The sequence below is a fragment of the Mustela erminea genome, chromosome 15 (assembly GCF_009829155.1).
Source record: "Mustela erminea isolate mMusErm1 chromosome 15, mMusErm1.Pri, whole genome shotgun sequence".
Lineage (NCBI taxonomy): Eukaryota > Metazoa > Chordata > Mammalia > Carnivora > Mustelidae > Mustela > Mustela erminea.
In genome coordinates, this window is record NC_045628.1 from 11,963,728 (window position 1) to 11,977,510 (window position 13,783).

Consider the following 13,783-nt stretch of genomic DNA (forward strand, 5'->3'; position numbering starts at 1 on the left):
CCTTGTTCTAGGTGTTGAGGGAACAGTAAATAAAATGGAAATCTTTGCCTCTGTGGAGCTTGTAATCTAACTGGGGGTCAGGTGTGGGGGAAAGCCAGTTCATACTAAGGGGGTCAAGTGTCTGTCTGTCTCCCCTCTGGACTGTGAGCTCCCTAGAGTGGGGTCTGTGTCCTTAGGATCTTGGTGTCTCAAAGACCTGGCACAATGCGTGTGGATAGGGACAGGCTCAGTAAAAGTCTGTGGAGAGAGGGAGCGCATAGCTGCTAATAACATTTGCATGTGAGGAAGGGATGCAACTACTAATTACAGGAAAATGAGGATTTTTCCCTTAAGATTTAAAAAAAAAGATTTTATTGATTCATTTGACAGAGAGAGAGAGATCACAAGTAGGTGGAGCAGCAGGTGGGGGAGACGGGGAAGCAGGCTCCGTTCTGAGCAGGGAGCCCGATGCGGGGCTCGATCCCAGGACCCTGAGATCATGACCTGAGTCAGTAGCAGAGGCTTAATCTGCTGAACCAGTCAGGCGCCCCTCTCTTCAGATTTAACCACTTCATGAAGTTCCTGGTGGGCGGATGCAGTGAGAGTTGTGTGTAAGAAAGGAGCAACGGGAAGCCTTCTCATTGCAGAGCTCGTTGCTGCGTGCTCCCCTCCCCAGGGACAGTGTTGGGGTCCTGTCGGCAGCGTCGAGAAGTGCACCATTTTGAAAATGGACTAAGTTCCTTGAGGAATTTTTATCTCAGCCAATCAAGTAGCTTTTACAGTCATGCAGATAAATCAAGGAAGTTCTAAATTCTTTATAAGCAGAAACAATAAATTTCTCTTTTCTTAAAATAGAAAGCTCCCAGAGTTGCTGTTTCCTCAGTTTGCTATTTCAAGAAGCGGTATTCAGGATTGAGCTTGTGTTAACATTTAATTACCAGAGACACAAAGTCCAGAAATGACTAGAAAGTTCCCAGGAAGCTATCCTGTCAGAGGGAGAAGCAGTGAAATCAGTAAGCCTGTCTGCTGAGCTCTTCCTGTGGTTTTCGAGGCTTCATACATGATTGGCCAAAATTGAGCTCATCTGTGCGCCTGTACTCTCCAGCTATCCTGGATTCCAGAGGAATCTCATTTTCCTGGCACCCAGAGGAGTCCCTAGCTTCTGTTTGCCTGTGGATCTGGAATTTCAATTTGCATGGATGTTCGGCAGCCAGACCCACAGCAACAAATGCTGGAGGAAGGAGTGAGGTCGGAGAGCTTCAAAGGGAGGTTAATGGGGAGGACACTGCGGAGCATGCCTTTTGTCACCTGTGACTGCCACAGGATCACGGGCTCACCGTGCTGCCCCTGCTTCCACCAATGGATGGGGACTGGTGGGGTCGTGGTATCACGGGCTAACCTGTACCCATGTTGTTCCTTGAGATGCAGCTCCTCCTTCCCACTGTCCTGATCACATGGCTTTGGCTTCAGACCTTACCTGTAGATCTTCAGCAAGGAAGCCAAGATTTCTGTTCATTGTTATGCGCATGTCTGTGGGCACTGGGCCTCCCAAAACTCTCCAGTAGAGTCTGCCTCCGCTCTGTCCTCTGAAGGGCCACTTAACCGGCTGTGAGCATCGCAACATGGGGCTCACCGCCTGCCCCTCTCACCGCCTGCCCCTCTCACCGCCTGCCCCTCTCACCGCCTGCCCCTCTCACCGCCTCTAGAATCTTCAGTCCTGCTGCTCTCATGGCCCTGCCCTAGGGGAGAGGGTCTGAAGTGCTTCTGTCTACACCCGAACCCCCCAACTGTTGTTCTTCTCGGTCTTGCCTGACACAGGCTTCATCAATACTCCATTCAGTTTTTAATGGAAGCGTCTATTGATACTTATTTTGGGCTCAGTCCCTGAATCCCAGTGTCATCTCTGTTAGTATACAGTTTCCTCTGTTTGGCCTTTTGTGTTTCCTTCTTTGTGCATGCCCTTACCATTGTTGTCTGTTGAATTTTACATGTCCTTGGAGCGTGCAGGAAAGTTTTTGTGAACAGATTGGTTAAACAATGTCTGTGCAGCCTTCATCACTCCCCTCCCGCACCAAAAAAAATCACTGTCACGCAGACAACACATTAAATAATAATAATGCTTATAATAGTGAAAATGATACTTTTATCATTTCAGTATCATTTTATCATTTCAGTAGTGAAAACGACATCATTTATCACGTGCTTCCAGCTTGCGGGCTCTCTCAAGCATTTCCGCAGCACGCACCCAGCAGAGCCTGATAACAGCCCCACACACCTGTGCAGCCCAGCTTTCTTCTCCCTGAACTGCACTACCTTTGATTTGATCCACATGTGGGGTATCTCTGAGCAGATCCAGGTTTTGTGAGTGATGCAGTTTAGAACGTGGGGGTCTTGTCTAAAAATGTGATTCAAAATTATAAATACAAAACGAGCCCTGGAAGTTAATATATATTTAGAAGTTGAAAGGAGGGCGCCTGGGTGGCTCAGTGGGTTAGGCCGCTGCCTTTGGCTCAGGTCATGATCTCAGGGTCCTGGGATCGAGTCCCACATTGGGCTCTCTGCTCAGCGGGGAGCCTGCTTCCCTCTCTCTCTCTCTGCCTGCCTCTCTACTTGTGATTTCTCTCTGTCAAATAAATAAATAAAATCTTAAAAAAAAAAAAAAAAAGAAGTTGAAAGGAAATCACTGCAAATTAAAAAGCTACCTCCAAACATAAATGACAGAAATACAAGCAAATAGCACATTTTTTTTAAGGTTTTATTTATTTATTTGACAGAGATCACAAGTAGGCAGAGAGGCAGGCAGAGAGAGAGAGAGAGAGAGGAGGAAGCAGGCTCCCTGCTGAGCAGAAAGCCCGATGCAGGACTTGATCGAGGACCCTGAGATCATGACCCGAGTCGAAGGCAGAGGTTTAACCACTGAGCCACCCAGGCGCCCAGAACAACACATTTTTATGAACAGATCTCGTGGTACATCTCAGTAATACTGTCTTCCCTACATTTTGTTTGGTTTCATACTGTTATCACCTCTTCATATGACCGTGGTTTGATCACTCTTATTCCAAGGATGGATCATTTAAACTTACCTGTAGCATTTATTTAGTCAGCATCTGTATTTTATTAATCACTGTTCAGCAAAGTTCCCTCTAGTTTAATAACATAGGGTAACATCACATAAATTTTTAGGATTGAAAAAAAACCTCTAGTAGGTTTCCTTCATATATGAACTGAATAATTTGGGGGTATTCTTAGATTGTGCAATGACTTACCTCAAATAACCCCCCAGCAGTCCTGGGGCCAAACCCTTGGAGATATGCTTGTATTGCAACATAGCCCCTCATGCTGCCCCTCATGTGACGTTGAGTCATGACCTTGGGTGGACTGACATTGTGGCCATGGAAGCCAAGATGCAGAGCAGAAACTGAACTCTGCACAGACTCAGGCCCTGGACAGGGGTCGAGGCAAGTGAGGGATACCCATCTTTTCCCACAGTTGTTATGTCCCTGGGTCCTGGGCTAGAGGCTGGGGTGTGGGGGGCAGAGAGAAGGAGACTCAGCCCTGCCTCAGGCCACTGAGAGTCAAGAAGGTAAGCCGTTCGCTGGTCGTTTCAACCCAAGGCAGAATGAACTGCACTCCAGTACTGCTACTAACTGGGGTGTCCCTGTTAGGAGGTGTGCCCCAGGTACAGAACCAAGTACTTTTTGTGTGCCCTGGGGCTGGAGCAACTCTGCATTCACTCTGTTGGCATATTTGCCTGTGGGAGATTAGTGTTTAGAGGAAGGATTCTGCTAAAATAGGACATTTGTCAGCGGCAGCCCACAGCTGTAGGCTGGTGACAGGTGCAGAGGTGTGAGTGAGTGACAGGAGGAGCAGGCTTGTGTCACAAGTGGGGCCCCATTGCTTCTGTGCTGGGCCTAGGGGTTAGAGATAGAGCGAGAACCCGCATGGCAGCCTCCACAGGACAGCTGCACGTGGGTCAAGGAGTTCAGAAGTTTGCCCACCTGAAGAATTCTCACTCTTCAGCACCTTGAGGCATCACTTTGGTGCTGAACTGAGGAAATGTCCCTGCCCATGGGTAGCAGTCGGCTCAGCCTCCTCCCTTAGCTCTGCATTTAACTTCTGCCAGCACCTCCTGCTATATTGAATTAATGTTTACAAGCCACCCTCTCCCACTCTCCAGAATGTCCTCAGCTCTGCTCCGTGGCTACTCTCCAAGGAATGACAGCCCTCCCCAAGAACTGTATAAAATTTTGGAAAATCATATGTATACACATTTTGGGGAGAGTGGGCCCAGGTTCTCAGAGGGGTCTGTAACCCTAACGAGGTTAAAAACCTCAGGCCTGGGCTTGTTCCTTGTCCCTCTCTGAATATTAAAATTCCAGCCCAGGTCCTGGGACATCAAAATCCCTGGGGGAGCTTGTGCCAACGCAGATACCTAAGTCCTACCTGTAGAGTTTCTGATTCAGTTTACTTTTGTATCAGCTTCTCGGGTGCTGCTGCTTGTTACTGGGACCCCACTTTGAGAACCAGTCTTGGAGACTTTTGTAAACTGAGAGTACCATGGTCCTCTCCCTGTCTGATTTCACAATAACCTAAAAAGCAAATGTTCATAAATGAGGACATTTAACTTCCAAATTGGGGACAAAAGCTAAAGAAGTTGTATACGTAGATTGATTTACAGTTTTCCCTTGCTACAGAAGCAACATAATCACGCTGCGTACAAGTTCAGAATGTCACAGGCTCAAGAGCTGACCAAACCCCCATTGTGCTTAGCGAAACACAGCATCTTTGGCTAAAGTCCAAACCAGTGTATTCTCAGGTGTTCAAAACATGATTCTGATGGCCCTGGATTAGCTCTGTCTATGTCATGGGTTGATTTGGGTAATTCTGGGCTCAGAATCTTGCTTTTGACCATAGAAAATCAAGAACTTGGCTCCTGTACCTGTGTCATCCTGGGAAGGATTAAACTTCATTGTGTTGATGGCTTTAAAAACCAAGGCCATGAGCCAGATCTATCCTAAGCCTCTTTCTACTAAACAGGAAATGGGGTACTGGCAGTCTGATAATTAGCTAATTTCATTTTGCTGTTAGTCATTCCTGTCACCAGTGATGCTATAAGCCAGTCAGTTCCCTACCCCAGTGGGCTGTTCCCCACTCATGTGACCACTTGGAAAAGCTCAGTGATGCTGAAGTACAGTGAACAGCTGTAACCAGTGAATCATCCTTTCAAAGAAGAGTAGAAAATAGGCAGTTAGGCCCTTAGCCCCCAGTTGAGTAGGCCCAGAGGTATGACTTCCCACGGGCCCACTGATCTTTGTTTGTAGCTGCTGCTTCAGTCTTTATCTTCCCCGGTGTGTTTCCTCCACTTCTGCTGCTCCTGCCTGTCCTACCCCTGGGCGTCGGCCCCTTTGGTCTCTTCCTCCCCCACCTCCACCTTGTCTCTTTTCCTGTTCCCTCACCGGTCTCCATCCTCACCCTTTCTCCTCCCGAGGCCACGTGAGGCATGGTGCGGGTGACTTGTTATTTGTATTTGAAGCAAGAGCTTTTTGTCTTGCTCTTAGGTAACAAGTGAGTCACTCCTAGTTGACCCCTTTTCCTTGGGGTCAGTGGTTCTTTCCTGGAAAGCACTCCCTGCAGCTGCTGAATACGGCTGCCCCGTCAGGGCTCAGTGAGTGATCTAAGGGTCTGTCCATGTGTCAGATCTTCACAGTCCTTGAGACCAAACAAGACATGACATTGTTCCGTGAAGATTTCCCTGATACTGAAATCAACCTTGTGGGCTTTCCTGTTTACAGGCTCCATCATTCCTTACCAGAACGTTGGCTTAGAAACCCTCCCCACGTTTACTCTGCTTGAGCGCTGGCGCACACAGACTCGTTAAAGGGTGGCCTGGAGAAGGAGTTCTCTGTGACAGAGGCCATGTTCTGACCCAGTCTGTAGGTTACCTTGGACACTTCCGGCTACTCGCTCAACTTGTCATCTACCTCAGTAACACAGAATGATGTTTCCATTCCTCTACCTTATCCTGGCTCTAAGTGATGTTAAAAGATAAGCTGAGGTGTATTAAAGCATTGGTAGAGTTTGAACAAAAATCATTTCGAGTCAGGTGGCACCAAACCGGAAGTTGTTAGGATCAGTTAGGAGCTTGGAGAGACTTAACAGAGGGAAAGAGCAGAAGCAAAGGGAGGAATAATTTTGTAACCTCGAGGCATTCCCTAGTTGGATTTTGGTTGGCTTACAGATGCCACAAGGGCAGTCGAGCCTCCTCAGTGACGCAGCCTCCTTGTTTAATTAATTTTCCAGTGGATGAAGTGTGATCATCTGTGTGAAGCCTTCCAGCTTACACAGAGGCACCCAAAGCAAGGTAATCCTGACAGCCACAACCTTACATTGAGTCATTAGCTACTTCCAAGATACAGTCAGGGGAAAACAGTAATCCATGCAGTTAACGAAAGCATATCAGAAACAGGCAGAACTGACCTGTGAATATTTTTAGAGTTTTCACTTATTAAATCTTTTAAACAATCTAGGTTTAGATTGTTGGTGAGAGAGAATCATTAAATACATTTAAGAACGTGTACACGTTGGGGTGCCTGGGTGGCTCAATGGGTTAAAGCCTCTGCCTTCAGCTCAGATCCTGGTCTCAGGGTCCTGGGATTGAGCCTCTCTCTCATCGGGCTCTCTGCTCTGCCGGGAGCCTACTTCCCCCTCTCTGCCTGCCTCTGCCTACTTGTGATCTTTGTCTGTCAAATGAACAAATGAAAATCTTAAAAAAAAAAAAAAAAAAAAAAAGAATGTGTACATGTATTGTATCAGCCCAGAGACAGGAAACATATCAGTTAATTGGAAACAGAAAATTAATATAAAGAATTATTAAATTGGTAAAAGGGATTAATTACTAACGGGCAAAGGAAACTACAGCATAAATCGGCCAACGGTGACTCTTGGGTAGAATCTGGCTGTGGCCTATTTCTGTAAAGTTTTAACACCACTCTGTCCATTTGTTTATTTATTGTCTGTGGCTGCCTTTGTGCTCAGAGTTTAGTAAACAGTAAGCTGGTGAAGCCTGAGATATTACTCTCAGCTCTTTGCAGGAAAAAGTTTGCCAACCCCTGCACTAAGAATACAAGAATAGTCTACCTAGAGAGCTGTGCTGTAGGAGCAAGGCAAAAACTCCCAAATGTCATTGGTTAGGAAAAGACCCTTTCTCAGTAGGTCCCTTCAGCACCTCTCTGACAAAGGCTGACATTGTAGAACTGTTTTCTGACAAGTAGTCTGACCTTGCCTTGTGGCCTGAAGGACCGCACTGGTGGCCCTTGTTGGAAGGTATAGGAAGGGAACACACCCAGGGGTAGTTTTGGAGGTACCCAGGGCTGGTGTAGAGGACCAGGTCACCCCCTCGGAGCTTATCTAGTCACCATCATGTGCTGGACAGCGTATGAAATAGGGGAGAATGCAGTGTCCATCTCATCCTGCTGGATGGATCTCTCTCTCTGACCTCTCTCTAATGTAAGTGTAGCTGTCGCTATCTAGAACTCCGTCAGTGTGTAAAGCTATGATCACCTTTGGGTTTTCTTAGGAATACAGTCCTGGTTCCCAGAGACAGAGTTGCTAACCAGGACATCAATCCATTCTGCCAACAAACACTTAAGGACTGATTACTGCATGCAATTTAACAAACTGAAGTAAAGAGCATATTATTTAAGTCAAATTAAAGTATTTTGGAGAGTATTTTTATTGGTTTCTGTGGCAATTCTTTCTTTAAAAACACTTTGTGTTAGTCTCTCTCTTTTTTGAACATCTTCTGAATGTAGAAAACGTTCAACATTATGAATATCTTGTAGGAAGAAATTACACTCCTATTAGGATAGCTTTAATTTTTTGTGTATATTTTTATTTCTGTCCGTAAATGTATATTTTGCTAAATTATAACAGTGCCCTTGTTTGGTCATTGCATTTCTTTTCTTAGCAAGTCCAAACATCTTTGTAGAGTCTACTTTTAAATCAGGCAATTGAAGTTAAAATAGGCATTTGTATGTATGTTAGGTGGAGTAAGCCGACAACCGCTTTAAACAACTCCAGAATCTCAGTGGTTAACACAGTAGGTGCTTTTGCTCCTGCTCACGGATATTTTGGCACCTGTTTTCAGGAAGCAGCCTTCCGTTTGGTGGTTCAGGGTCCAGATTCCTTCTCTCTTGGGGCTTTATCCTCTCCTCAGGCCTCCTGAGTCCTGTACATGATGCTGGCAGAGGGCAGAAGGGAGGGAGGCTGTATCAGTCACTCAGGGCAGCTGGCACAGAAGATAAGCAAGCCGGGGGGTTGATGATTAAACAACATATTTATTTCTCACCGTTCTAGAGGCTGGGAAGTCAAGATCCAGGCACCAGCCAACTTGGGGTTTGGAGAGAGCCCACTTCCTGGTTCGTAGATGGCTTTCTCCTCAAAGTGTCCTCACACGGCAGAAGGGAGTTCCCAGGGGTCTATTTTATAAGATTACTAATCAATTCATAAAGCCTCTACTTTCATGACTTAGTTGCCTCCCAAAGCCCCCACTTCCTAAAACCATCACACTGGGGATTAGGTTTCAGCGTGCGAATTTGGGAAGGAATACATCATTCAGTCTCTGGCAGAGAACTTTTACGGTCCAGGCTTGGCAGTGGCCATACTCCTTCCCCTCACCTGCCACTGGCCTCAAGACACAGGGCCACGCCTAACCCTGGGGAGGCTGGGAGAGGTGGTTCCGCTGTACCTAGAAGGAGAGAAGAGGTTTAGGGAACACGTAGCAGCCTCAGCCCCAATTCCCAATGTGATGGCACGTACCGGATGTCTTTAATGTGTTTCATTTGTATTGTCATTTGAATAGACATAAAATGTTGAGATTATGCAATCAGATGATTTTTGTTAATAGTTTCAAAAATAATCTTGTAGGAACTATTGATATTGTGAACTTAGCTACCTCTGAGAACTTGTGTGTATGTGTGTGTGCGCGTGTGCACGCTCATGCACTTGCGTGCCCGCTTTATTACTTGTCATACTGCGATATAGCTTCCTCCTTGACGTAGCCCATGTAGTGCCTTCCGTGTGGGTAGTGATCAGTAAACACCATGGCAATGCCTGGCAATAGACAGAAGAGATTTTTACTGAGAGATTTTTACTGAGAAGGCTAACTTTGGAAATAGTCAAACAAAGCATATTCTCTCATTTTTTTTCCCGCTTGCTTGTTGCCTCTAACTTCTGCTCAGTGCATGGTAAGGATGGTCATTCCTACCTGCTCAGGTTCACGCACAAGCCCTGGTTTAGGTGATACCATCCTCTCACCCCTCATAGCTCACGTTTTTGTGTGTTTCAGTATTATATAATGAGTAGACATTTCATGAGACAGGGAGATATTTTGATACTCTGAGAAGAGTTCTGTGGAGTCTTATATGAAATAGTGAGCCCTGTGGATGCTTTAATCCTGGGCCAAAAAGGGTGCCACTGTTGGCATCCAGCCCTCACTACCAGCCCACAGTTGGACGTCTACACAGAGCAGTTCTGGAAGAGCCTGAGGCTTGTATGGGGACTGACCTAGCCAGGGGTGACCCAGGACACGATTGGATGTTCTACCAGACTTCATAGCCTCCTTTGTGCTTTCGTAACTAATAAAGCAGAATTGTAGACAGAGTACCAGGAAGCGTCTTCTGTTACTTCGAAAATAACTTTTCTGTCTTGTTTCTGATTCTCCTTATAGCAAAATTGACATAATGTCACTGAAGAAAAGTTGGAAAATGCAAAAATAATACAGAGTTCTTTAATCATTTATCTATAAGAACGTTTCAATAATTTTTTTTTTTAAACTTTTAGGCGAAGCCAAAGCTGATTGAACCACTCGACTATGAAAATGTCATCGTCCAGAAGAAGACACAGATCCTGAATGATTGTTTAAGGGAGATGCTGCTCTTCCCTTATGATGACTTTCAGGTAGTTAACTTTCAAATAGAGCCATGTGGTTGGTCTTTACAAATAATTGTTTTTAATCTACTGATTTATTATTTGATTATTTAATTTTAGGATTTTTAAAAGATAAAGATGTAATTTAAGAGAGAGAAGTTATATTGTTACGTTTTTCCATGCATTCCTTTATGGGTTGATTTTTAAAAATGGTATTATTTTTGCATATAAATACGTACAGATATGAATATGTGGTATATATGTTTATATATGCATATAGGCAAATACATGCATATGCATACATACACGCATGCATGTATTACATCTAGGACATAAGTATTTTTTGTATGTGTTATACTTTTAATAAAAGTGCTATACTCTGGGCAGATTTAATGGACGCAAGCACCTCGTGTGTCTTATGAGCTTTGAAGAGAGATTTACGGTTTCTGCCCGTGCCTCGGTGCTAAGGAGAGCATTTGCTGGGGAGCACTGGAGGAATTTGTCGTGCGTCCTTTTAGGGTCACATTTTGGGAAGCCACCACGAGAGAACCCCTGAATGGCATGTGGGCTCCCAGGGAAGGGCTTGGGGGTAACCAGGAATGTTCTGACGTCTGCCTCTCTGGTGAGCGACACGTGCTGTTCCTTGGATCTCGGGGTGTGGGGGGAGGCTTCCAGCAGACTGGCCCGCCTCCTGCTGGGAGCTGCTCTGAAGTTGTTGCTTTAGGTTTCAGGTCGTGAGAGCCCAGTGGCCGAGCCACCCACAAGAGCTGTGAGGCCAGTGAGGAGGGATAGTAGGACCCCAGTGGTGTTAGAGGCCTGGCTGCCTGCGGTCACTGTGGGCTGTGTGCAGGTTTAGGTTACTCTCCTTGCTCTCTGGGACCTGCCTCATTGTGTGCTTCTTATCTGCCTCGAAGCTTCTTTACCTGGTGCTGTTATCATCCAATGTCCTGTTTTCTCTGAATTGAGCTGTCTTTTTTTTTTTTTTTTTTTTTTTAAAGCTTCACTCTTTGTGGGTTAATTTGAAAAGTGCTATGGGAGCACCAGGGTGGTGCAGTCGGTTGAGCCTCCAACTGTTGATCTAGCTCAGGTCCTGATCTCAGGGTCATGAGTTCAAGCCCTGGTTTAGGCTCCACACTGGGTGTGGAACCTACTTAAAAATAAAAATGAAAGTAAATTAAAAAATAAAATCAAAAGACTACCTACTTCTAAAACAAAACAGAATAGATGCTGTTGAAATACCTGATGTTAAAAGCATTCCCCCCACCACTTTCTTTTAATCCCAATGCCTTAAACATAACCTACCACATACAGTTCTGTGCCTACTGCATTGTCTTTAGAAACTTCCATGTTGATAACAATTGTTAAGTTATATTCTTTGAAGTTTTTTTTCCCACCAGTTTCCCAATTTCTACCAGTTTACAACAAAGCTGGGAATTCTCACAAATGTTCACTTTTTTTTTTAGACTTCTAAGAGGTACATGTGAAGAAAATGATTATTCTTTAATTCCTTCCTGAAAAATAAGGAATGCTGTGGAAGTGGCATTGGCCCTGAGTGTGACTCTGCTGCCCACGTACCTTCCACTGAGAAGTGGTTTCAGATCATGCCTCAAAATACGATGTTTTTGAAAATGTCATTGCATAATAGACTACTCACCTAAAACATAAATGGAAGCCTCAGAATTATTTCTTTTGCCTGTGATTTTGGCAATAAGTTTATCAGCATGAGAAGTTAAATCAGATGATTACAAATTAGGCTTCATGTTGACACATGTTTCCTGTAGTGTGCTCCGAGGAAACTAAAGGTTATCTCAAGTTTCTCTGAGCATGAAGTATATGTATTCTTCTTGGTATGAGTAATAAAGTTATCCCAGTGTTTGCAACCTAGAATGCAAAGTTGTGTTTGCAGCCCGAGATAAAATTACTCACGATGCAAACAAACCAAAGAAACAAGATACAGTTAATTCAGTATCATCTTTTACTCCAGGGACAAGGAACCTGGGTGTTTAAGCAGTTGTAGAACCAGATGATTGAAACTCTGAGAAAAACTCCTTTGTCCCTTTTGCTTGTAACGATTTCCGTGGAGATACCAGGCATAAAATTTCTAGGAAAGGCAAAGAACTCACTGACATTTTGCTGGCCAAGATTGAATAAGGGTTATTTTCTGTTTTCGGGAAGTTTTTCCCAAAGATTGAGGAGCTTGAATTTCAGCTTTGATCCCCCTCACAGCAATTACGATGGGCTCTATTTAAATTTGGAGGCTGTTATGTGTTTTCCTGGAGATTTCTATATTCTAGGTAAGGCCATTTACACTGTGCCTTCTTGTTAGATTGTCTTGGTGATTTTAATAACTGTCCACTTAGCTGAATGAGCAAAATGTCTTAGAAGTGTCACAGATTCCCTCTGTCCCTCTATTTTTAGGCAGAATAGAATTCCTTCTATTATTAGAGGCAGAGGGAAGAATTAGATCAGGGAAAAGTACTTCATATGGAAAAAAACCAGCAAGATGGTTAGGAAGTGGGTCAAATTGTGAGCAAAATGCATGCTGGGGGTTAATTTGCAGGATCATGCTTACTAGTTAAACAGTATTAGTTAGCTGTTAATAGAACTTTGTGCAAAGCTCTGTCAGTGCATTCGCAGTGATAATTGACTAAAATGTAAGTATGGATAGTGATGAAACAATTGTACACTTTTAGAGCAGGACATATGTTAATCTTAGTCAGGGTTTTTTTTTTTTTTTTTTTTTCCTTAAGATTTATTCATATATTTTAGGGGGAGGAGAGTCTGAAGCAGACTCCTGCAAGTGTGGTGCCTGATGCCTGGTTCGATCTCACAACCCTGAGATCACAGCCTGAGCCCAGACCACGGCTGGATGCTTAACTGACTGTGCCATCTAGGCGCCCTGATAGCGATCAGCTTTCAAGGACACCTGTGTTCTCTGAACACTAGTCTTATGTACAGAAAATTTTTTTGGTCAAATGTATTTGCTGAGAGGTGGGAGAAGAGAGTTTAAAAGAAACCGACAGGCACCTGGGTGGCTCAGTTGGTTAAGCATCAGCCTTCGGCTCAGGTCATGATCCCGGGTCCTGGGATGGGGTTTTGCCTCCGCTGGGAGCCTGCTTCTCCCTCTGCTGCTCCCCCTGCTTGAGTGCACGTCCCCCATGTCACATAAATAAATAAAATAGAAAAAATAAATAAACCGACAAAATAACCTGAGAGACATGGAGTCACTATGGATTTAAAAAAAGGCAGAAGGATAGTTCTCACACTCAGAATATTTATGAAGTTGAGTTTTATCTGCCCCGGGTGAGGGGCAGGCGTGTGCGGCTCCTGCATCCCTCACTGGCTGACTGCACTCCTTTTTCAGAATCAGCCCCATGCTTTGGGGTCTGTTCTCTTCTGTCTCTGTGTTGCCTTCATGGTTCTCCTTGTTGGCGATACCTTCTTTTCTCTTCCATCTTTCTAGAATCTTCTTACCCTTCTGAGGCCACTTCACATCCCTTGTCCTCTGGAGATGTTCAAGTTTACAGTGATTTTTTCCCCCCATTCTCTTAATCCCTTTAATACTTACTGTTCACACTGTAAGTAGTAAGTTATTAGATGTAACTTATATCTAATTTAAGGTTTTACATTTACATCTAAGTACCTTGTCTTGGGCTTTTCCCTAACGGTTTCTTAGGCCTTTTGTGGTCCTGGGTCACCACCTGCGCTGTGGCCAGGATGAAGGTTCAGGCCGTGTGTGTGTGTGTGTGTGTGTGTGTGTGTGTGTGTGTGTGAATCTCTGTTCTCCCACCCACCTCACACCCACCTAATCTCTTTACTGTTAGAATGTTTTAGATCAAGAAATGGAAGTTGACTCTTGCTGAAGAAATGACACATC

The 13,783-nt window shown here is 44.6% G+C and overlaps 1 protein-coding gene across 25 annotated transcripts in view; it reads left to right on the forward strand.

The window, feature by feature from the left end:
* The window catches only part of DOCK9 (dedicator of cytokinesis 9), a 274,885-nt gene that overhangs the window by 113,129 nt on the left and 147,973 nt on the right, over positions 1-13,783 (forward strand). For all 25 annotated transcript variants that reach the window (XM_032314499.1, XM_032314508.1, XM_032314517.1 and 22 more), the window contains exon 2: positions 9,820-9,936. In XM_032314499.1, the coding sequence (XP_032170390.1) occupies positions 9,820-9,936 (117 nt within the window). The remainder of the gene's footprint in view (positions 1-9,819; positions 9,937-13,783) is intronic.